This window comes from Acanthopagrus latus, chromosome 6 (genome assembly GCF_904848185.1).
Source record: "Acanthopagrus latus isolate v.2019 chromosome 6, fAcaLat1.1, whole genome shotgun sequence".
NCBI classification, from domain to species: domain Eukaryota; kingdom Metazoa; phylum Chordata; class Actinopteri; order Spariformes; family Sparidae; genus Acanthopagrus; species Acanthopagrus latus.
In genome coordinates, this window is record NC_051044.1 from 1394126 (window position 1) to 1419462 (window position 25337).

Consider the following 25337-nt stretch of genomic DNA (forward strand, 5'->3'; position numbering starts at 1 on the left):
TTCTTATTTACGGAGTGATAAAAATAGATATCTTATAACATGTTAACACTCAAAGATCAAGACTCAGATCCAAAAGCAACCAAAACATGTTTCATCTTCAAAAACATGAAGAATCTGCATCCACACAGCAGCTAAATGCTAACATCAGCATGCTAACATGCTAACAATGACAGGTGTTCCCATGTTCAGCATCTTATGTAAACATGCTGCTAACATTTGCTAATTAGCATGTGAACAAAGATGTGATGACTTCAGTTCTGCAGAATATTGGACACACTGAGATACTGGACTGATGATGGCGCCGGACAGGAAGATCTACCGTTCCAGAACTCATGACGCTGCGTCTCCCGCTGAGTTTTTGAGACACAGTAGAACCTCCTGGTGGCGCTGGAGGAAAGTCCAAAGATCACCAGCGTAAGTAGGAATACTCAGGTCTGATTTATCCTGCATGAAATAAATGCATTAATTAAGAGTTCAGGAATCAAAACATTCACATGCATAAAGTTAAATTTCTACAGTCTACAACAGATGGACATCGACACTTAAAACAAATCTGGACTTCAGCTTTTTTATTAAAATCCTAAATTGTTCATCTTACAAATTAAGATCAACTTAAACAGAACATTCACATTCTTCAGTAAATGACACAATGTAAAAATAAAATAACTCAGTTACAGAAGAGTTTCTTCAACAATAACCCAAAGTCCCGACCGTCAGTTCGTCTTTTATTTACAACGTATGAAACATGATGCAGTCGGACAGACGAGGACGAACCGGCAACAACAACACAAACTGAAATGAGCAGTAAACAACAACTCACACAGAGTAAAAACACACACACGACGAGAACTGATCACTGTCGATCATTATTGCTCAGGTGACAACAGCAACAATCAGCTCCCACGTCAGCACTGATTATTTAGCCCTGTAGTGCTGCGATGGAAATCTACGCCAGCGTCACGCGGGGCGGCGAACGATTTCACCTTGTTTGTGTCACACGACAGCGTCACGAGTGTGGAAGATGCAGTCGTGAAAAGTTTACAGGTGAGAGGGCTGAGCTCAGGTGGGACTCCAGAACACCCGCTGCACTCACCGGGCCCACATCCGATTAGGAGACATCAGGTGTGTCGGGTGTTTCACTTTTTCGCTCTTGTATCCAACGTGTTTTAATAAGCAGTCTATATACAGACATTTGTGTAAAGAGCTGTTTAATGTATAAAATGTTCAGTGTGAGGAAACGATCCTCTGTAATGAAGAAGAACTTACTGTAAGAAAGAAACGACAGCCGGCCTCCTCTCACAGCCGTCACTCTTTGTACAAACAATATTTTCCACCTGATCGCCTCAAAATGCCCCGAAACCTTTCAGTTTTCTATATTTACACCTCATTTCCCAGAATTGTAACATGACACAGCACCAGGAAATACAGTCGCACCGCCTCTGCTTTTATTTACAACAGACTTTGTTCCCTGCAGCGACAGCGGCTTCAAACAGGCGTGTGTACCTCAATGAACACTCATCTGAAGTCACTGGACATATTAATTATTACAATGTGATTGTAAACCTTAAGGCAGGATGATCAAGGCACAAGTTATGTACACTATGATACAGGAGTGTTACAGGAATGATCTGAACGAGAGAGAGAAAGAAAGAAAACGATGAAGAGGTTTTCTTTACATTCCGGCAGCTTTAAATTGGTTTCATTCTGAAGAAAAGAACATTTATTTCGCTTTTTTTGTACGAAACAACATAAGAAAGTAAAAATCTGAGAATCAAAGCCGAGTTTGACGTCCAAGTCTGACTGAAGCTGTGTTAAATGTTTCTAAACTATCATCATTATCATAACTATTTAAAAATGTTTTGGATCCAGCAGCTTTTTCAAGGCTCATGGAAAAGTTTTTAAAATATGTAAAACGTAATAACGCAAAGGGTAAAAGTCCTGTTTTACAGACGTGTGTCCTCGCTGAAGCGCGTTACTGAGACAAACCAGACAAACATCTGGACATTTGTTGGTGATGAAGCGTGACGTCACATCTCAGCGCTGCGGCCACAGGTACAGGCCCCGCTCATGTAAATATGTGCAAAACCAGGAAATTCAATAAGCTCTGATGGCACACGGATTGTCTCCAGAGATGACATATAGAGGTGAAGTGTCTGTTTAATATCTTACAGTCACAACACTACTGCACTCATGAAACCTCCTCACATTATGACAGTGTAAAGCCCAGATGGACAGATGGATCCTCACAGGTAAATCGGTAACAGCATAAATGTTTTCTGACATTGGGGTGATTACTAATTAACAAATTCCTGTTAAAGTTTACCGTCAGTGCTCTGTCGTCATTTCGGACAATAAAATTAATTGTTCAACTGTAAAATATCCTGCAGACATGTCTCGAGTGTTTTACAAACTACATTTGAAGGACCATTATAAAAAAGTGTATGTATTTATAGCTTCTACGTGAATAAAAATATCTGTTGATATAAAAAAACAGAATTCTGTTTACTTCCATCCACATCAGCCCCAAAACTCCCGTGTCAGTCCGCTCTATAAAAGAGGCAATATGGTTTCAAGACTCACAGAGACGAACGCTGCGACTGTGTTGAAGGAGCCAACATGGCTGCCATGGCTTCATTTCCAGCAGGCATCACTGAACTGTGGAAGAAGACGAAGTACTGACGACTTTATAAAAACCTCCACGGAGAGAGAGACCGGAAGAACAGAGAGTCTGGAAGTCCGGCAAGTCCGAGTTTAATTTGAGGACTTGAGCTCGAAGCGGCTGTACACCTGCTTGGATTTCATCTTGTTGTACTGGTTCACCAGGTCCAGCTTGCTGTGACCCAGAGTCATTCGTTTCTGATCCTGCCGGTTCATCACCGCGGTCGGTGACAGCGGCGGCGGCGGGCTCTGCTGGCTCTCCGGCTCGACTGGAGAGAGGTCCGGTCCTCCCCAGGACGTGATGCCGTGCGGTGACGGAGACCTCCGGAAGTTGTAGCTCTCTTTTTCTTTGCCGAAGAGGTCTGAGAACTTGTTGAGGAACAGGTTTGGGGCAGTCCTCTGCTTGGGGTTGGTCTTGCTGTCGTTGATGGGGGAGGGGCTCTGGGTCTTGGGGTTGTGGTTCATGTTGGGCGGTCCGGGGACGAACCCGCTGCTGGAGAACAGGCTCGTTTTGTGGTCGTACAAACCCAACGCCTGGAACTTGGAGGAGGTGCCGCCTATGTTCGACCGCTTGACGTCCGCCTGGTTGGACTTGTTCCACTCGATGCCCATCTGCTGACCGTAGGCCGGCGGCGGTCGGTCCATAGCCGGGCTGTGATTGGTTACTCCGTTAGCGGTGACCCGCGGTACCGGTGTGATGTGACCCGGAGGCGTCGGGGTCTGTCCTCCTCTCCGCTCAGGGCTCAGGTGAGAGTTGTTGTTGGGCTCCTTCTTGTCGTGACTCTGGGTGACCTTGTACACCGGGTTCGTGGTCATCCCGGGCGCAGCCTTCACGCTCGACACGCTGTTACTGGATTGGCTGCTGGAGTTTTCGGAGCACACCCGGTCCCTCTGCCTGCTGGAGGAGAAGTTCACATCAGATTATCTGTTTACTTTCTTCTAATCTGATGATTTAAACTGTTTTTTGGCTACATTTTATGCAACTGCAGTGAAATTAGTCGTTTTTCATTTGTAAACCATTTTGTGACTTTGCTCTGATCAGTTCTGTATAATAAACTTCATCATCGTTGTATTTATTATTATTATAATTAGTCAAAGTTGTAGACTAGTCAGTCTGTTCAACTGTTTAATGTAACAGCAGGGAATATTTTGTTTTTTAGGAAAAAAAAAGTTATTTGTTTACATTTATTCTCCTGGATATCAAAAATGATCATCCAAATTTCAGTTAATGTCACACTTCTTGAACAATTCAACTAAAACTATAGAACATTAAAATAGTTTCTGGTGCAAAACTCTTTAATGTTACTGTCATTAAAAGTAATAATCTAATCTCAAATATGACATCTGTGGGACGTGTACAGAGGGAGGGAATATACTTCATTAAAAATCTGTCTGGTTCACTCAAAACTCACACTCGATAAACATAAAATTATTTAGTGATGAGTGTCAATTGTTAAATGAATCATTAAAATTATTTCCAAACATTTCAGCTTCTCAGATTTGAAGATTTGCTGTTTCTTGTTTTGTGTCACTGTAAAATGAACATCAGTGTTTAGTGCTCAGAAACTGTGTCGGACTATTTTCACCATCTGACATTTTATGGGGCAAAAATAAAAATTAATCTGTTGACAGAAGCGTTTCAGCATCCTGGAGTCAAGTGTCAGCAGGAAACAGCATCGACCCTCCAACCAGAAAACAAACACAAGAACCATCTCAACAAGACGACTCGAGCCTGGTACCTGTCGGACAGCAAGTCCAGACCCATGACCGGGCCGAGCCCCATGCCCATGCCGGGGGCCATCATGGCCTGGTATGACGGGTAGTAGGGCATCCCCTCCTCCTCCGGGTTGAAGAAGCAGTCGATGATCTGCGAGTCGGCGTACAGACAGCGGAACTCGCGGTCGAAGCTGTCGGCGATGCGACCTGAGAAATGCATCACCATGTTGCTGTGCACCTGAGCCGACAGCCAGGTGAAACTAGAGAGGAGACACAGAGGGTGAGAGTCTGAGGCTCCGGAGTCCACAGAAGTAAACAACATTAAACTTTTGTTCTTTCAAAATAAAAAGAAGAAAAAGCAAAATGTACCAGATTAATAATATCAATGTCATGAACCGGGAAGATGTCTGAATTCTGTGTGAGCATAATGTCATTAATTATCAAACACGTTTCAAAAAGTGTTAATTATGTTCTTAAGCTCCTGAACAAGCAGGCGAACAGGAAGTGACGTCACCCTCCTGCGTTACTCTGAACACAACTGACGTTCGTCACGTTTTCTTACAGCGTGCGGAGGAAACCTCCTCACGTCACTGACAGCATCAAAGTAGAAATCATGACACCCACAATGTGAGCGGGAGCATCAGCTCTCATTATGCAGATTATTTCCGTCCACCTCCGGCTCATTAAACTGCACATCGGCCTCAACAATTTCCTGAACACTGATGATTCACCGCGATGATTCATCAGCTTCAACGGGAGCGTGAACGCTGAGGACGCCCGGCTGCAGCAGCACTGAGGCGCTCAGACTCTGAGCTCAGAGTGACCAATAAAAGAATAAAGATGAGGGAATCATTAAGAGACGGCGTTTTATAACAGTCAGATAACAGAAGTTATTACATCTTATCCAAGGTAAACCGTTGATATGTTATATGATATACAGTAAAGGTAAAGTTGTGCTGTCATGTATTTATGTACAGTTGCTTGCCGAGGATGATGTCATGTGATGATGTGATTTTGTTGTTTTTCTTCTTCAGTAAAACGACTGAGAAGCTCCAGCTGGTCTGAACTCTTCAGTCAGACGCCTCAGAGCCGGAACTTCTTTCTTAAAAGGTTCATCAACGAACATTTTAAGACACAATGAACGAAGGGTTTTATTAAAAAACAGCCACACAAACACCTCCAAACGTCTTCTGTGCACGTTCACGGATAACTTCTGTAACGTATCTGTGTGTTTCTGCTTCATCGTGTCCATATGAGTTCAATCTTGATTGCACGTCACTGATACGGAGAAAAGTTACATCAACGTTTTCACTGGTTCTCGGTGCTCAGGTTAACTGCTGATCGATTTCTGATAATCGACTGAACTGTGCTGTTGTTATTTGTGACTGAGGGAAACAGAAACGATCCGGTTGTCTACAGCAGCGCCGACGGTACTGACACCAGGAAACACTCAGAGAAGAAAAGTTATCTGGTGTCACTTTAAAGAAGCTCCCATTAACTTTCGTTCCGTTGGTTCTGGCGCCCCCTGTGGACTGAAGCACTACGAGCAGCACCTCCTCCTGTGGTTCCGATCCGGGTCTGGTTGGTACGTGCATTTGTTTTGTTTTGTTTTGTTTGCAGATGCTTATAAGTGAGTTAACAGATCTATTTGTGTCTGTCGGATTAATTACTGTAATATGAAGATATTTGTTTTAGTGTCGTAGCAGCAGAATACATTGCAGCTTCTCTCCTCAGGCGTCTAAATTCATCCTCAACACGTAAAACATTGTTCTAAGTTTATGAAGCGATTCAGTGACGGGCTTTAAGGACGACTACAGAAACAGTCAGTCTCCTGTCAGATGGTCTCGTTGCTTCTGGAGGTCAAATACAAGCATCAGTTTTAAAGGTTCCTTGCCGTACATTAAAATGTACCAACTAGTTGTATAATGTTATCAGTTGACGAGAGAGTGAATGATTGAAAGAGGCCTTTAAATGCAAATATCAGAGCTGCGTAACTAAAACACACTGAACATTTTGAAGTGCCTGCTCACATTATTCTTCTGCAGAAGCTTTTAATTCAGTGACATTGAGCAGAATCAGGAGAAGTCACTAACTTGGTAACTGTAGTTCTTTGGGAGGAGTTGTGCTTTGACAGATACGAGTTTTGTGCTGACGCACTAAATATTGGATTCTCCAGCTACACCTCTTCATGTCAGGCCCGTTTGCTCGAACTCGTCAGTTTCTCAGTTAACACCCAATTTTAATTAGTATCCCATGAAAGGTTTCCTAAAAACACACGCAGCACGAAAAACAAAATCTGGCGGTTATAAAATTGTTTCTGGAAGCAAATCATTGAGAGGCCAGAGGAGGCGTGCTGAGGCAGCCAGAACCTGCAGGACGGCTCGCAGTGATAAATCACTCAGCGCTCAGAGATGTTGGACGGCATTCAGCTGAAGATTAATTCCAGTCAGGAGGAACTGATCGGAGCACGCCTTCACGCATCAATCATAGAGTTTGTCTTCGTCATGAAGAGAAGATGGTCGTCTTACTGCAGAGCTCGTTTAAACTCACCCTCCGTTCATAAATGCATGATGGAGATAAACTCTCTGCCTGTAACACTGAGAAATATATCTGGTAAACTTATCTGTGGCTTGTAGATCAGTAAGGTCCTTTTTTTTTTTTTTGAAAATATAAATAAAAATCAACATTATAAACGTTTGTAAAACACTATGATTGAAAGCCGATATGAGGATATTGTAAAATATTTACTAATATTCAGTATTTGTTAACAAAGACTGGCATACAGATTCTCAGAGTGGTGTGCTGCTATTGTGCTGCTGTTATTCCACCGACACGCGACGGTATGTACCGCTTGAGTTATGGCACTGAGAGACTGTATGTACTGTACTGGATGGATACCGCTCCAACATGAATATGCAAATATGATGCCACTGGGCTGGTTTGACAACAAGTACTGCTGTAAATGCATATGTCTTCTTTGTCTTTATTGACGATGCTAACTTGACACATGCTGTAAGTTTGTTGTTGGGATGTAAGCACATAGACCCTAATTACATGTGGAACTCTTGCTATATGATAGTAAAGTAATATGTCTGAATTTCTGCCTATAAACTACTTAAAGCTAATGAAAGAGCTAGCCTCAGCTAACATGGCTAATGTTAGCCCTGCCACCGTAGCCAGTCTAACTAATCGATAGCAGAAACTTTGAGCAAACCAACAAAACAATACTTAGTGACAGGTGTGTGTATGTTATAAGTTTCTGCTATCGATTAGTCAGACTGGCCACAATCACATAAACATAAGTGAAGTAGCCGTCATGAACATGCCTCGGTCTGAAAAGACGACCTGTCATGACAGTTACGTCTAACTGCTGTGTGCTTCGTGCTAACGTTAGCCACTGAGTGTGTTGCTCTCTGCACTTCGGCTCAGGCGCTGTGTGCTTTGTGCTAACTCGGTTAGCTGCTGAACGAATGCTCAGGGACTGTGAACTGTGAACGCAGCAGATCGTTGTCGAGGCGTTAAGATATTTTCTACAAAGAAGAATAACTTAACAACCCTTCTTTAACTTTAAGTTTATTCTATTTCTGTTTTTATTCCTTTTCAATTGTATTTCTTTTATCTCACAGTACTGGAGTTGGTCAGATCTGATTTTTCATATCTTTTGATTTTAACTCGTCCTGAAGCAATGTATTATTTCTTTTGTATCTATTTCTAGTTGCATCATTGCTGTTCTGTTAATTCTGGTTCAGCCATTGAAAAGTGAGTTAACAGTAACAGTAGTGTTGAAAATAATTATAACATTTGTGTGAAGTATTAGTAGGAAGTTATTTCACTCCCTTTTGACAGCTACATTATAGCTTTATAAAACATGTATTCCATTATAAAATAGGGCTTATTAAAGCTTCACAGGAAGGACTAAAGTAAAGTACAGCTTCCTGTCGCACTTCCTTCTGGATTAACAGATAAAATCGATTGACTCGATATCAGTGAGTCAGTGTTTATTATTCACTTCTCAAGTGTGCAGCAGTCGGCGCTGCCCAGGTATCACCGAGCACAGCAGCTTATTTGTGGGTTTTTATATCAGTTTAATCAGTTTAATATCAGATTTAAGCCGTTTTGGATAACGTGGGTGGAGGGAGAGGTGCGCTCCGGTGATAAGACAACATTTGCCGCCCTGAGGCTCTTGGCACCGGTCCGGGCCGTGCCCTACATTCCTCTGTCAGCTGTTTCAGCCTGATGCCTGTCAGCCTGCATACCTGACCCAACCCACCGCAGCGCACCTGAGACACACTATGAGCAGAAACACTCTGCAGCCGCTGTGTCAAACCTGAAACACTGACACATCGAAGAGGACGAGAGGTGAGACAGGAAACGAAATAAAACCAAGAGTGAATTAAGGAGTGCAGGTGGAGACAGACCTGAGGCAGCTGACTGATCGTAAAAAGATGAAAGGATGTGTGAACAATTTTTAATTGAGTCATCATGAATAGAAGCTGCTGGTTGGTTTAGTTCAGACACCTCCGATCACATCAAATCCACCTGCGGCTCTGCAGTCGAAGCTGGATTTATACTCAGTCTTTCAGTAGAAATGATGTCAGAAGGTAAAACACCTGTGGCAACTTCATGTCAACCTCAACAGAGGAACAATAGAAGTGAGGAGTGAAGAACACAAAAGTATATTTAGCCAACTTTGGTCGCATGCTAGCTGCGTAACATTTAACTTCACAGAACTGACCGACACACTCGCTCATTTGTCTTCATGCGCTATTACCAACAACGATATGTTTCATCTGAGTCTGTTGGTTGTTGGGTTTGTCAGCAGGATTACACAGAAACTACTTGGCGGATTGAACCATAAAACGAAAGAAACGGAACGAGAGTTTCACAAACACATCAGAGATCACGGAGGTCCCGGCAGGAACACTGTGCTGTGTGGAAACGAGGTGAGAGGATTGAGTTTATATTCGGCTGTGAGCGCTCTGAGGCCAAGCTGTAATCTGTGACGCTGAGCTACACAAATAAAACTGATTTGACTTTGTTTACACTGACGGACTGAGTTCCTATCAGCCGCCTGCATCTGATTTCTCAGAAACCTGCGATCTGTTATCAGAAAAGAGCATCAGAGAAGTTTGATCTCGATGATTTCTCCGCTGCATGAAACCGGTTTAATCTGCTTTTCTGCACAAACACGTTCAAGGACAAAGAATTGATTGCTGGATGAAAAGAGGTTAGATTTCATGTCTCGATGTTTCCAAAGTCGGACACAAAGAAGCGCGGTGTCACTGTCACCTGTGAGAAACAGCCCTAAATATCTGAGTCAAGCTGTTTCTGCAGCTGTTTGAACATTTTAACATCGGCTGTAAAATCAAAGAGTGATCTCATTCCTCCGTTCTCCACCAGAGGTTCACACACGAGACGAGCGCTAACTTCAAAATGTCAAACAGTAAATGTGATTCGTGCTTTACGTTCGTGATTAATAAATAAAGACGAGGACATCAACACTCCCTCTGCTCTGCTCGGGACACCAAGTTGTTAAAATCAGACAGCAGCAGTTGTCTCGCAGCTTCACTGGTACATCACACACACACACACACACACACACACACACTAACAATCAGTAGGCTTGTGTTGAGCCCTTTCACACACTTCTACAACAGTAACTCGGACTTTAAAGGATTAATTATAATCATGGTAACTGAAGTTGAAGACGACGACTGTTATCAAAGTACAGCAGTGGGACTGTTTCTCCAGGAGCTTCTGTAATTTTCTTCTTTTAATAAACTATAATCAGCATTAAAATATGACATGATATAAGAAACAAGGCAGAGATAATCAAGCTCAGATACTCCAGTCGTATTAAAACATCTTCAGTGTTTCAATGATACTTTATTCTACGATTAAAGACATTTAACTGGTGAGGAAACTTTACATGAAAAGTTAACTTGTGTTTCATTTCTGTGAAGTTCGATTTTATTTAAGAATATATTGAATTTATTATAACATCCTCTCAAACACAATCTGTCTCCTGCACGTCCGGGAAGTTTTTAGAAGTTGGCACATTGCAGCTGATTAATTCTGTTGGTCAGGATTATTTATAATTCTTATAATGTTGCAGTAATTTAAATCTGGGAGCCTCCTGGAACTAAACACACAGACTGACATCAGCTGTAAGGAGACGAGTAGGTGGACTCAGAACACGTTCAGAACACGTCCAGAACACGGAGTGAATGTTTCGCAGCAGCTCACGATCGGCAGCTTGACATTTACTTTGCATCCCTCCTGATAAGCACGACGGCTGCAGGAGGAAGTCGGCTGAGCTCAGAGGCAAATGTGTGTGTGTGTGTGTGTGTGTGTGTGTGTGTGTGTGTGTGTGTGTGTGTGGATAAGCTGCGAAACAAAGCCGGTGCTGTGCAGAGACGTGACAGATCTGCGGTCGACGTGGAGCTGACGGCGGTATTTGAAACTGTTATGAGAATACCTGAGTAATACCTGTAATTACAGCTACACACACTCAACGAGTACGAACGATAGCTGGGAACAATGACGGCAGCAGAGGCTCGTTCAACACAGAGGGAAGACTTTAATTAAAATATCTTTAACATCTTTTCCTGCAGCTTCTCCTGTTGCTCAGGTTTCTTTCACTCGTCACGTTGCACCTCTGATTTAATGTAAAAACAGATCTAGAGTTTCTCAGTCTATCAAATATCTGCTGACTGTTTTTCTGGTGATTCAATAAACTGTCAGAAAGTAGAGAAAGGTGTCTGAGGAGGTGCGTTCAATGACTCAAACCAGGAACAGGAACCTGAAGTATCTCAGCTCAACAATGAACTGAGGTGATTCACAGATTATCAGAATAGTTTGTTGACCAACTAATTTATGATTACAACTTCAGTCGTGATATAAAAATCCGAGTGAGAAACGAAGAGTGTGTGTGTGTGTGTGTGTGTGTGTGTGTGTGTGTGTGTGTGTGTGTGTGTGTGTGTGCCTGCGTGCGTGTGTGTGTGACTGACCTGTACGAGCCGGCGATGACCTCTTCACAGTCGATGATCATGAACTTCTCCAGGACCTGACCGGTGAACTTCTTGCCGCTCTTGGTGCAGTATGTGTCCCCGCACACACTGCGAACACGCATGTTCTGCACGCAAACACACAAACACACACACACGTGACTGTTAGAAACACAGATACACACATGAAAACTCAAACACAACATTTCAGATATCAGAAATCAGAGAATCAGACCTGACAGCCTGATTCTCATCGACAGTATTTCAAATTTACAGTAAAAAAGCAAAAATCCACCAAAACAAACAATAATGAAAAACATGCGTCAGAAGATTCACATGGAAACAACAGTTAGTTTAACTGTGTGTGAATATCAGTGAAGATTCAGATTTACTCTGAGCAGAACAAGTTTTCTGAATTTTCTACAGAAGCAGAATCAGTCAGCAGTTCGGTGCAACAGACAGAGAAGATGTTTTTATCTTCCACTCCAACAGAGTTTTCTACACAGTTAAAATGTTAAAACGTCTGAAACCGACTGCTTCCTTTCAGTCGGCCTCTGGTTTGAGTTTATTTCAGTGCACTGTTAAAATCAACATGTAGAGAGTTAAGAGCAGTTTGTGTAATCTCTTAATCAGAACAGAAGTAAAGGTGGTTGCAGAGTGCTGTGAGCTCTGGAGGAGAGCCGGTGCAGGTCCAGACCTTCTGGAGTCTCATCAGATTCTGATCTGATCCGGCAGGAGCAGATTACTTTTAACTTCGTATCATGTTCTGTTCAGTAATGTTGACCGCTGGAGTGATTCAGCCGCAGGGAGAATATAAATTATGACGCGGTAGAGATTCGATCTGTCTTTGCTGAAGGACTCTGCACTTTTTACTGCCGTATGAGGAAAAACAACTCAAACCAAAGGTTGAAGTGAAACCTGCCACAGTAAATGAAGGACGTCCCACTTTAACAAACACAGTGAAGTTCTGCAGAATGTTCTCCTCTTCTGTGACACTCCGGTGTGACTTCTAGAGTCTCAGTGTAGAGAAACATATACTGCACAAACGTTCACACTGAGACGGAGCTGCAGCGACACATCCGTCAAATGAGAATTAACCAAAACTATCCAGTTAACGACTGTCTGGTTCCAGCTCCTTAAATACGAGGATGTGCTGCTGGACTCTGTCGTTTCTGACAGTTAATCCAGAGTCTTTGGTGTTCTGGACTGTCGGTCTGACAGAAGAAGACGCCTGAAGTCGTCACTTTGGGCTTCAGGAGGTTCTGATGAGCTCGTGTGACATCAACTTAAATCATGAGCACAAAGAGATTCTGGAGAAACTTGGTTGAATGTTTCATCTGATTCCCAGGCGGTCACCATTTTACATGTTGCACTGTTAATGATTAATAATGATAATAATCGTTAGTAGCTGCCCTTATCTGAGGTAACTAAATGCTAACACCAGCATGCTAACATGCTAACAGTGACGATACACGCTGATATTTTGCAGGTACAAAGTTCACCTGCATCCACGTTTGGTGTTTTCAGATGCCAACATGTGCTGAAGAGAAAAATATCACAACCAAGAATGATGGCATGATGATGATGATGATGATGTCATAACGTCATATCATAGAGTATTTAAGCTAAGGGGTCACCACAGGTTCATTATATCATCAACACATCTTCCTTCACTGGAATCTTTAATATTAATAATCTAACGGATCTTTACAGCGTCTGAACCCGAGCTCGTCTGTGTGAACGCTGTGTTCTGTCGGTTCTGTACTTACACTCAGGTGTGAGTTCTGGATGTCCAGCGCCGAGCACATTTCTGTGAAGTAGTCGAGGTTTTTCTCGTCTAGCAGGATGTAGACGGGAACCCGCCGCTTGTTGGACGCCTCCATCAGATCACACATCAGGTCGACGTCTGTGAAAACGTCCATCACCAGCGCGATCACCTGCAGCAGAGGGGAGACACCAGAGACGTGAGCTCGCAGTGCTGCATGAAGATTTGATGAGTGGGCTTCTTCATGGCAGAGCGCCCAAACCGGCCCAGTTACACTGTCACGGTGCTGATACTCTGAATATGTGGAAACAGGATCAAATCACTGAGGAATGATGATTATAAAAAGCAGAAGGAAGGTCTGTGTGATGACATGTAGGGATGAAAAGTTTAGTAAATATATTCAGTAAGCAAAAAATTATCTGCAACATTTTAAGTAAGTGATTTAAGTGTTTAAAGTGAAAGTTAAATTATCTACATTATCTCCTCGCCAGCTGAAGTTCTGTCCAGCTTTTTTATCATTTATATGATTTGAATCAGTCTGGGATCACAGAGACGGGGATTATTCACCAGACGAACTGAATGGAGACATTTAATGATAGTTTCGATTGTTTTTTGTAATTTTTTATAACTTTTAGTTAGTTAGTTAGTTAGTTCTCTTTCCGCCATTTCAGTTGTTTAGCAGAACGACACTTCACCTGACTTTACATCAGCATGGAGTCATTTTCTAGTCAGTACTGATCATTTTCAGGTTTCAGCCTCTCACATCTGAGGATTTTCTCTCTTTAACATCACTGCAGGTGTTCTGCAGTTTTGGGCTGTGAGCTCAACTGATTCATCAGAAAACAAACTGTTCAACCAACAGAAAGTCTTCTGCAGAGAGAAGAACCGCTCGGGCTCTGCCATCGTGAACAGGTTTAATAACGACCCTGTAAAATTCATGCAGATGAGGATTTATGACTCAATCACTCAAAAACACAAGATAATTACAGCTCCTGAACACAACATGTCCTGATCGACCTGTTCTGAGGTTCCAGGGTAAAAAGCTTCTGCTCAGCTGCTCAGAAGTTCAGACACCAGCAACCTGTCAGGACTCCAGAGTAGTGCTGCAGCACAACCGGGGCCCTGCAGCACAACCGGGGCCCTGCAGCACAACCGGGGCCCTGCAGCACAACCGGGGCCCTGCAGCACAACCGGGGCCCTGCAGCACAACCGGGGCCCTGCAGCACAACCGGGGCCCGGGTCCTTTCGTCTGTTAGTGGTAATATGAAAACGCTCCATGTGAGCAACTTAAAGCAGCTGGCACAAACACATTTAACACACACTGCGAACTAATCTAGTCTTTACATGCACTTTAAAAATCAAAGTGCTTCATGCAGTTTGAGTTATGTAACGTGAAGAATGTGCTCGCTGTGTGCAGACGAGTCGGAGCACACGAGTCATCAATAACACACCGAGACCACCGACAGATTCAAACCACAACTGTGAACTCTTCACTCAGAAAGATCTAAAAGAAGCAGCACACAGTGATCAGCTGCACATGAGCCGGTGTCAGCACAGTTATTCCAAATCAATGCAATAATCTAAAAGACGACTAATAAACCATTAAAACAGGAGATCAGAGGGAGCAACCTAAACCCGCTGTGAGAACATCTGCAGGCAGCAGCTCACATCCAGATATTGTCCTGTTATCTGAGAACAGCAATCAAAGCAGCCTGCAGGTCAGGCTGCTGGAGCTGATGGCCTCCTGGGAAGTGACCCGAGAGGAAGTTCTCCAAGTCTGCGGATCTTGTTAGCAACTTCCAGCTGGGGGGTTTTTAGACGACGGAGAACTGGAGGTCTGCAGAAAACAACCTAAACCCGACACAGGACTTGTCGAGACCTGAGTGGCCCGGTCGAGTTGGACAAAGATTGTGTTGTGATCGTTCGCCTCTGCTGACACTGTGCTTGTGACGGACCTCCTGTCTGTGTCGGGATACACGTCCGGTTACATTAACTGTGTCAGACTCCAGCTGAGTTCAGATGTAAACAAACCTGAACGCCTGTCGAGTTTGGACTGAAAATCCGTCCTGAGCTGCAGTTTAATCATCATCACAGCAGGCGACACGTTCAGAGGCTTCATGTCCAGGTGATGAATATCATGAGCATGAAACAGACTTCTGTTCTCTGATCAGCTGGGTCCTGCTTAACATGACAGCTGAGGAGTTTCTCCAGTTTGATTTCCTGCTCTGAAACTCCAACCTGATTAAAAACAGCCAGGACGTCACAACAAAACACATTCATTGTTCAGATGTTGTGAGAGGCGCTGTGATGTGACCTGCAGATTGGTGCAGTGAACAAATGTGCAGCTCTGTTAGCAGCTACCAGCTGTATTCACTGACTGACGCTCTGCATCCAGAGCGTCACCTGATCCCCGCTCTGCTGACTCGGCACAAACCTGTGAGAAACAGGTCGACGTGTCGCCTTCGTTGTATTTCTGCCTTTTATAGAAGATGTCCTGCAGGATCTGAGCCGTTCAGATTTCATCTTTATCAGCAGCAGACTCGCTGTTCATGCATATAAAACAAATCACACATAGAGAAGGAGGAAGTGTCTGTGACTCATGAGCGGCGTGTTGCTCGACTGTCTGCCAGGAAACCGAATGTGTCTCTGACTGAGCTGCTGTCTGGTCAGTTCAGTGATCAGGACGCAGTTTGGGAACATTCAGTCTGAACTCGTGATTCAAAGTCACAACAGTTCTGAATTATAGAGCTGATAAACGGTCAATAACTTATTAACATATAGATTAAAAGTCACGGAGCCACAGGGCCTGACGACTGCAGAGTTACGCACAACTACAATAGATGCAAAATGACAACACATCTGCACAAAACGGCTACAAAGAGACACAAACTGCCACAGAGACGTTAAACTACAAAACGATGCAAATATCCACAGAAACGCACAAAATGAGGTTTCACAAAGACGACAAAGAAATGCAAAACACACAGAGAGACAGAAAGATGCAAAATGACTCCCGAGAGATGAAAACTAGCTCAGAGACACAAAGTGACCACAAGACACAACAACAGAGACACAGAGAACAACTACACAGAGCATGAAGACAATTAAACAGCTACCACAGAGACACACAACGTGTCCTCGTGTCTCTCAGCCCGTCGCTGCTGCAGAACTTAAAGCCGGCGATTAGACGATGAAACGTTTCTAATCTGTGACCCGAGGTCGGCTGTTCAATGAGTGACAGAGCGAGCTGCCGGCCTCGGAGCTCAGACAGAGATAAGAGCTGATCAAACACGACAGTAGGCAGGAGGCCGGGCTCAGGCTCGGGCTCCGGGCCGGGCTCAGGCTCGGGCCGGGCTCAGGCTCGGGCTCAGGCTCGGGCTCGGGCTCGGGCTCGGGCTCGGGCTCGGGCTCCGGGCCGGGCTCAGTCTCGGGCTCAGGCTCGGGCTCGGGCTCCGGGCTCGGGCTCAGTCTCGGGCTCCGGGCCGGGCTCAGGCTCGGGCCACTGCATTTGTTTGTAAGCAAACCGAGTGGAAACTGCTGGAGGGAGGAACGAACGCAGTCGGGTGGAAGGTGAAAAACAAGAAAACTCCCAGCTGACAGCAGGAGACGTGATGATGTCATCAGGAACATGATGTTGTTCTGTTCTGATCCAGAACATCAAAACTCTGCTGGGATCAGTTACTTATTGTTTGGTATTTCACTTCTATAAAACCGTTTTACTGTTTATAACGTCACTGTTTTAACACTTTGGATGCAGTAAAGAGAACGAACGAGGATCACAGCTGCTGCACAGACGACGTTTGTTCAGTCCACTGAAAGTTTCTGCAGCACGCTGGTCTCAGGTGAATACTGGACCGTGATTGGCTCCAAATAAGTTATGATGTCATAAAATCACGTACTTTTATTAAACTAAGACCAAAAGAGAAGTCACAGAAACTTCCCCCTTCAGCAGATGAAGGTATGAACTCATTCTGCACACTGAAGATCAAACTTAAATGAAGCTGTGATAATAATTTATTTTATTTTTTACACTGTGGAGCTTTAATCTTTGTTCCTGTCCATCAACACTGTTACTGTGATCGATACATAATGACTGACGGCAGTTAAACTCATTGATCATCGATCATGTCTTTTAGTTCAGCAGCTCCAGGACCAAAACAGCTCTGCGTGTGTTTGACCCACATCCCGTCATTGATTAACTGATCGATTAGTGTTTGTTTAACTGAGCCGACATCTGCATGCCAGAACTGAACTGGGTCTTTATTTTCACGTGGATTAACTGAGAGAAGCTCAACAAAGTGAGCCGATGATCAGATGAGTGAGTTTAGATGTTACACGTGTGTCTGATCTCAGTTTAATCTCCTGCAACTGAATTCATAATAAAAGAAAAACTCTCAGAAATATGTATTGTGTCTGTCAGTGAATAAACAAACTGCTCTCAGAGGAAAATAAGATTCCCACAACACTGTGTGAAGCTGGAGAGGTGGCAGGGTCCGCCACATATTACCAAGGTGTTGTCCTTTAAGGTCAGTTTGTTTATCAGTTGATGAAAATCTAATTAATATGAATTCTCCAGAACTACGGACTGCTCCTTTAAAAGGACCCTGACTCGTCCTCAGGTGTCTCTCTGGACTTCACGCGCCCTCTTACCTTCTTGGCCTTGTTGATCAGGGACCGGATCAGGTCCTTGACGTTGTGAGACTTGTCCCTCTGGAAGTAGATCTGGGTCTCTGACGGTCCGTACCTCGCCGGGGCGTCCGGCCAGCCGAGCTCCAGCATCGGCGGCTCCTCGTCGGACATCATCGGGAAGTAAGTCCCGGAGGTGAGCTCGGACACGGCGTCCCCGTCCCCGAAGTCCCGGTCGTTGGGGCCGGTTCCGTTGCTCTCCGGGCTGCACGCCTTGGCCGCATGCTGGGTGATGTACCGGACCTCCAGCGGGGACAGAAAGTTGAGCTCCCGCTCCTCGCTCAGAACCCGGCGGTACTCCTTCTCTCCGTGCTCCAGCAGCGCGTCCGTGGCGAGCCGGGCCGCCTCGTTGTGGCTCAGCTCCAGCGTGGAGACCTGCCGCCACGGGTTCTTCACCTCCTCCAGCCGGGACGCCAGCTTGCCCAGGGGCTTCCTGCCGGACGAGGCCGGCCGCAGGCCCTCCGAGCTGATCATGGTGCCGGTTCGGTCAGCAGCACCGGGACTAGTTTGTTAAAGTCTCGCTCCGAACGACCCGAACAAAATCCTGCGGTGAGAAATAACCCGAGAATCAGATCTGGGTCCTGCTGAGATGGTTCCGAGGAAACATTCTGCTCAGAGGATTAACACGAGCCGAGCGGATCAGAGCCGATCAATAACCTGTGATCAGGTCAGTGTGACGCAACAGGCAGGTGAACCCGCAGCGTCCTGCAGAGCCGCTCACAGTCCTGATCGATAAGACTAATAATAATCTAATAATCGATTAATCCAGAGGTCCGGGACTTCTCTGCTCCTCCGAGGCGGTGACGCGGTGAAATGGTCCTCGCGTCTCTAATTCCGCTTCATGTCGGACTGGATCAGATCCCAGGAGCCTCCACACAGCGTGTGTGTGTGTGTGTGTGTGTGTGTGCTCACCTGTTGCTACCTGTTCTGTCATTGGTCTCCAACGTGACAGGCCCCTCCCCCTTCTCCTCCTCCTCCTCCCCCTCCCTCTCCTGTCTCTCCGTTGTCAAGCCAACCAGTTCACAACATACGAGCTACTTCCGGTTAGAACATTTTCAAAATAAAGTTATTGTGAACATTTCCAGACCTGTGGAATAATAAAAGCTCTGGAGGATGTTTAGTCTCTTTCCTCCCTCTATCAAACATGAAATCATGGCTTTGATTGTCACGTTTTATTGAATGTGTAAAGAGAAATAAATGATAGAAGAGATTCATGAAAGTCAAACTCTTTCACATCCTCCTTAAATAAATAATGAACAGGAGTCTGATGTAAAACCTGAAGAGATGAACATTAAGAAACAGAATTATCAAAATGAGTTTCATAAGTTAGTTGTTTTTGCATTTGGCCTGTTCATCCAAATACATAAAAGATCTAAAACAAATCAGAATATGTCACAAAGTTCAAGTGTCATGAAGTATAAATATATTTCAGGGATTTTATCAAAGTGCACAGTTTACAGTTTATCACCCGCTGAAAACAACATAACGCATCATTAGACTCATTATTGCTCATCAAACTTTGTGCGTCAGTAGAAACAGTTTTGTAACTTAAGATATTAGATGCAGGTAACTTCACCTGTCTTACTGTATCAAAAGTTCCTGTAAAAATCATTTGAACATGTTTAAACTGGATGTTATCGGTCCGTTGATTATCAGCCTGGCCAATAATCAGATCCAATATTCAGCATGTTTCTGATCAAATAAGTTAATCTAAAGAATATATAACACGTTGGCTTTCATGCAGCATGTAATCAGAGATGTAACTAGTCAATAATGGAGTAAAAAGTACAATATTTGTTTCAAAAATGCAGAAGAGAAGAAGTATAACACAAAACAGACATTTACTCATTTACTCATCTACCTGCTGTTTTCAGTGCTTTTATTTTGAAAGCAGCATATCCGGTCTCACTCACACTGACTCTGGTTTTGTGTTTTTCTCCCTCTGAAGACATAAAACATCACTTCGAATCTTCCACTCACTGAACTGAGTGTAACTGACTGTATTGACCACAGTGTTGATCTGCTGATTCACTGACTCGTGTTTTATTTTCCCAACACTGAACATATCAACATCTAACAGAATTAAAACAATATAACGATGAGATCTGGATGTCAGTGAAAGTTCAGACTCTCTGTCGCTCTGCTCACATCATGTGTGAAATGGAAAACCTCCCTCTCCTCCTGCTCCTCGCTGTCCTCCCCCGAGACGCTCCGTCTCCCTGGTACCATGTTACATGAAGGCTACAACCCCAATTCACCTGAGAGCTTTTTCTCTCTACCTGCACCTTCCCCTCCTGCAGCATGATGAGGATCACATGCAGTTCAAGAGGGATCAATATCTACGTATTGATTAAAGATACAGCATGTGTTCACTGGAATATATGAACGAGTCCTTTAACCTGGAAATAAATCAGCATATGTCTTAATCTCTATACAGCTACACACACACACACACACACACACACACACACACACCTCCATCTGCCACGGAGGGATTAAGTAATTACCAGACACAGATTACAGCCTCTTGTTGCTCCTCTGTTGTGCTCGTGGTTTTATTTTAAAGAACAGAATCATGTTGAAGTTCAGCAGCTGCAGATTTTCTCTATAAACGTGTGACTGACCTGAGCTTCAGATTAAACCTTCAGACAGTCACTGAGGTTTAAAGAAACTCTAAAAGTGTCTCTAGAAAGATTCAAACAACACTGTTGTAACACATTTTTATAATCACCTGCAACTGCCCTTTAATTAAAGTTATAATATGAGACATTCTGCATTAAAATGACTTGAAACTTAAAGAGACTCGGTCAGACAAAGTGTTTCTGTCCGGACGAGCCGGTCTGAGGTGAGCTGATACATTCAGACTTCAAAGACTTCCAGAGCTTTTGTGTGGACATCCTGGATCAACTTCTGGACGGGTTTAATTCCCCCGTGAGCTTTACGAACACAATATAGAGTTAGAAGAGCGTCAGGGAAGTCCGAGCAGAGAGGAAACGTGCCGCTGAGGTCACCAACGGGTTTGAACCCTCCGTGTCTCTGACGTTTCACTGATAACCTCCAGGAACAGACGTGTGGGTGCAGAATCTGAAGGGACTGGACACGATTTAACTCGACTGTGACAACATGTAACGTTAAATAAAGTCCTTGTTCACGACTTCCACATCTGAAGTTTTCTGTGTGTGAGCTGCTGCTGGATCAGAGCTCAGGCTAACGTTAGCATCTTAGCTTCTCTGAGGGAATCTTCACTCCACACACTTCAGCCACACTGTCACTCTCTCCAGACGTGCTGGTTAATGCTCGTCGTCAAAACCTTTTCTCAACAGCAACAGAAGATAAATCGAACTGTTAAGAAGCTAAACAGAGTTAGTTTATATGAAATGACACAACAGCCTCCACCTCACTCTACTTTTCTCTACTAAACAAGCAAGATACCAACCAGAACATCAGGAGCAGTTTGGGGTTCAGTATCTGGCCCAAGGACACTTCGACATGCAGACCAGGGGAATCAAACCTGTAAGTTTTGGGAAATAACTTTATAATTCAGACTGTGAACCTCCCGTCTGTGTGTCAGAGACGCCAAGAGCATTTGAAGGAGACAGAAAAGGATTCATCATCTGTGCCTCGGCTCCCCTGAGCATCGACACAACATTAATAGATGAACAGAGAACGTTTCTGATCTCGTCGTCTGTCCTACATGAGTTTTCTGTGTTAATGTGGAGCGTCGGGGTCAAACAGTCAGAGTACACCTCGCTCCCAACGCTTTTCAACGACAGAAACACAGAACCTGGTTCTCTGCAGGTACGACTTGTGTAAGAGGAAGGTTCACTATGTCCGTAAGTGGTCGTAAACATCCGCGAGCAGTCGAATGTTAATGTGTGACTTAATATTTACCCAGCAGGGTGAGGCGGTGCTGAAGCCCAACACCTCTCTGCTGTTAGACATCAGCGCTCTGCAGGATTTGAATAAGTAAATACTGAAGGCAGCAGTGAGCCGAGCAAAGACCAACACTCATCACCAGGGATTCTCGTTTAAGTCTATGCAGGTCATGAGGTGCTGGAAAAAAAAAAGTAGTTACACCAGATCGACGGGTTCACCTGTGCTAAGAAAAGCGTTATCTGCAGGCTGATGAGGCAATACTGTTAATCTGAAGAGGCAGTCGGCCTGCGAGATGCAAATATTGGCCAACTGTCAAACAAAAGATTTACCTCCCAGTGAAACTCTCACGACTTCACTTGAATCATGGAAACGTTAAGAAAGAAGCGTTAACGTCTGTCAAACATCCTGTTACAGTGTCGAGTTTAAGACACAGTCGAACTGGTGCTTCTAGTTTGTAATATTTCTGTGACATCATCAGTGCAGACAAAAGGCCGCGGTCATGTGACTGAAGATCACATGTCCATCACGGATTACTTCCGTATTATGTTAATATCAGCTGCTCATTCATCCATCTAATGACCTTATTAGGCATGACTTCCTGTCCACAGGTGTGGAGATGACGTCCTCGTGGTCACCTGTTTGAGATGAGTCAGCAGGTGTCACCCTGAGGGGAAGTCACCTTGAGTTACGGTCATGGCTGATCTGAGTACAGTTGTTGACTGAAACCAGAGAGGTGAGTCACGGCCGTCGTCTCCAACGTCTTCATTAATGAAAACGTTCATGTACGCGCACACCAGACGTCCTGCGTTCAAGACAGGCGTAATGTCAGTCAAATGAACTTAAAGTCTGCAGTCTGCAGTAAACTACTTTGGTGACATTATAGTTGGCTAGTTTAGTCCAGTGGTTCCCAGCCTCGGGTCGGGTCGGGTCGGGTCGGGTCGGGCCCCTGCAGAGGCTCATCTGCTCAGTCTGAGTGGTGCTCAGCAAAGTTTCTGTACACAAATCTGTTTTTTTTATTTTGCGATTTAGAAACTGAATTTCCCTGCCAGGGGATCAATAAAGTCTCAGGCAGGAGGACGTCAGCGTCTCCAGGGGATCGTAATGATTTACAGTCGAAATTCATTTAATCTGATTCGTTAGTCAACATTTCTTAAAGCAGGCAAATTTAATTTCGCCCTTAAAAAGTGTTGAGGATATGAATGACACGACACTCACACAGTTTCTGAGACGAAGTCATGAGAGACGCTGAGATCTGAAACATGACAAAGAGCCTCAACAAACTGAGAGACGCTGCTTCAGTTTCTTTTGTCAACGCATGAGATTTTCTTTTACTTAAAGTTACAATCAAGTCATTAATCTGCAGGAGCACAAAGAGTTACTGAACATGCTGATTTCAGTCCTGATACACAAGTCTGTTTCCAGTTTTCTGTTTTCTGACACAGGATTTGTTTTCAGGGAAATGCAGGAAAAGTTGAAGAGTTAATTAAATGAAACCATGTGGAAAAAGTCTGGAGGTGAAACGTCTCGGCGGAGGAACCAACAGTGGAAGACATCTCATGACAAGAGACTTCTATTGTTAACTTTCTATGAGACGTGACGAGCCAGAAGGGCTGGGAGGGAACAATGAATCTGTAAAGCTTTTTGTTTCTCATGGAAAGTCTTTGTCGTGGTTTTCTGCCACATGAACGACTTTCAGGACACTTTATATCATAAGCTGCTGAGTTTGAGTCTCAGTCGGATGTTCGGATCAATAAACTTTCGGATTTGGGTCCCGAGTGTTCAAAATAACTGTTTCTCAGTAACAAAAGTAAAAGTTGCTTGTGAGCAGCAGAGAAACAATAACCTGCACAGTGAAAGAGTCATTCTGACTTCAACTACGAACAAAACTGTCTCCCACAGTCTTCATTTGAAAACTAATTAATAACAGACGACTGCAGTACAAATACAATATCTGCCTGTGAAAAGTTAAATACTCAGAGGCAAATTCTCCAAGTTGTACCTATAGAATGTACCAGAGTAAATGTACTTAGATAAACACAGTGACTTCACCGCCATGATCGTTAAAATACTGACAGGGAGGCGGAGAGAGATCAGCAGAGAAAGTCTCGAGGCAGAGAAACGATAAAAGTGACACAGGTGACGAAGGAGCAAAAGAAAACATGTGAGCAGGTGTTTACGCTGAAGGTGCTGATAAAGGCAGCGGGAGGAGAAGAAGTGGAAGGACTCGTTTCAAAGTGAAGCTGTCGCCTCGACGCACGTCGATGAGAGTAAATATGTAATCTACCTTCATTCAGCGCTGGTGAATCTCAGTCACAAATAACAGATGAAGCTTTTGGGTCGAACCCTGCAGGAGGCGCGACCACATGTACGTATGACACACGGTGCAGGATGAAGGATTTACAAGAACTTTATATTTCAGCCATGAAAGAGATGAAAATATAGAACTAGAAGAGTCAGACCACGTCCACATGTACCAAAATAATCTCTTTTTTTTTCGTCCGTCTTCTTCGACATCGTTTCAATAATATTTGCGTCCCAGTGGATCCATTGAAAACGACTCAACACACTGTAGTTCATATTCCAGCCTACAGGTGCAAACAGACAGTAGAAGGAGAAACCGAACAGAACAAGAAGAAGAAGAAGAAGAAGATGAAAATGGCGAGTCAGCTGTCAATAATCCTTCTCTGCTCAGTCTAGTGGGTAACTAATAATAACTAGTAACTCTGATAGGCTCAATATCTTCTGCAGCACCAACAGTGTAGTCCGCCATTGTTGTTGTTGTTGTTGTTGTTGTTGTTGTTGTTGTGAGACGTCGCGGCGTTCAGAGGTGGAGGGGCGGGGCGACGGTGTCATCGATACACGAAGTATGCAGATTCACTGTCCACACGAGAACACAAGGGCGGAGTTTCAGATTTTTCCACCCTGAGACCAGGTTTCAAAAAAATGATGCAAATCGTGAGTTTACACACAGAAGTTTCTCCATGTGGACGGATCCTCAGAGCTCCTGATTCTGTGGCTGTGAGAGCGAGACGACGCTGAGGAACTGTCACTTACAACAAAATACACAAATAAACACATTTGGGGAACGTTAATATTAGAAAGGAGCTGACAAATAAATGTACAGATAGTAATTAAATACACTATAAACTGTGAATCAACATTTTGAGGATTTGTTCTTGAATCTCCTCTCGAGCGGTGATGTCATCATCTCGCTGGACGTATCTGGACGTCTTTGTTGTGATTACTCATCATCGGTTCATGATGTCAAAATGTGCATTGAAGCCAGTAAAGTCTGAACTCTGGAGACTCATTTAAACTTTTCCATGTTAAGACACGACGGGGCCACAGAGCGAGTCTGAGCTCACTTCATGATGGCTGTTTGGTCGTTCCACACTTGTTGTGATGATTCTGCATGTTCGATGTATTTTGCTGTGTAGAAGTCAGCTGAGAGTTTCTGACCACAGCACACCTGGTGGAGGTGGAGGTGATGTTAAACGGTGGTGGTTGTGTTGATAACATGGGACACTTGACGGAGAATTCTCTTCACTTCACTGTGATTCCTGGTGGTGCTGCTCATTTTTGTGCATAAGTTGTTCGGCAGCGTGCACAAACGCTCACAATGACATCAA

At 44.1% G+C, this 25337-nt stretch overlaps 1 protein-coding gene across 2 annotated transcripts; it reads right to left on the reverse strand.

Moving 5' to 3' along the window:
- Window positions 1–541: 541 nt before the first annotated feature.
- fam83c (family with sequence similarity 83 member C) lies at window positions 542–18843 on the reverse strand. Of its 2 annotated transcripts, XM_037101618.1 has the most exons (6): window positions 18745–18843; window positions 17797–18376; window positions 13151–13318; window positions 11385–11509; window positions 4398–4634; window positions 542–3556 (listed from the first exon to the last, which is right to left on the reverse strand). In XM_037101618.1, exons 2-6 carry the CDS (start codon window positions 18304–18306, stop codon window positions 2752–2754), a joined length of 1845 nt encoding a protein of 614 aa, XP_036957513.1. In that variant the 5' UTR covers window positions 18307–18376; window positions 18745–18843; the 3' UTR covers window positions 542–2751. The 2 variants fall into 2 exon arrangements, with proteins under 2 accessions (XP_036957513.1, XP_036957515.1); XM_037101620.1 differs by lacking the exon at window positions 18745–18843 and having other exon boundaries at window positions 2752–3553; window positions 17797–18306.
- Between the last annotated feature and the right edge of the window lie 6494 nt (window positions 18844–25337).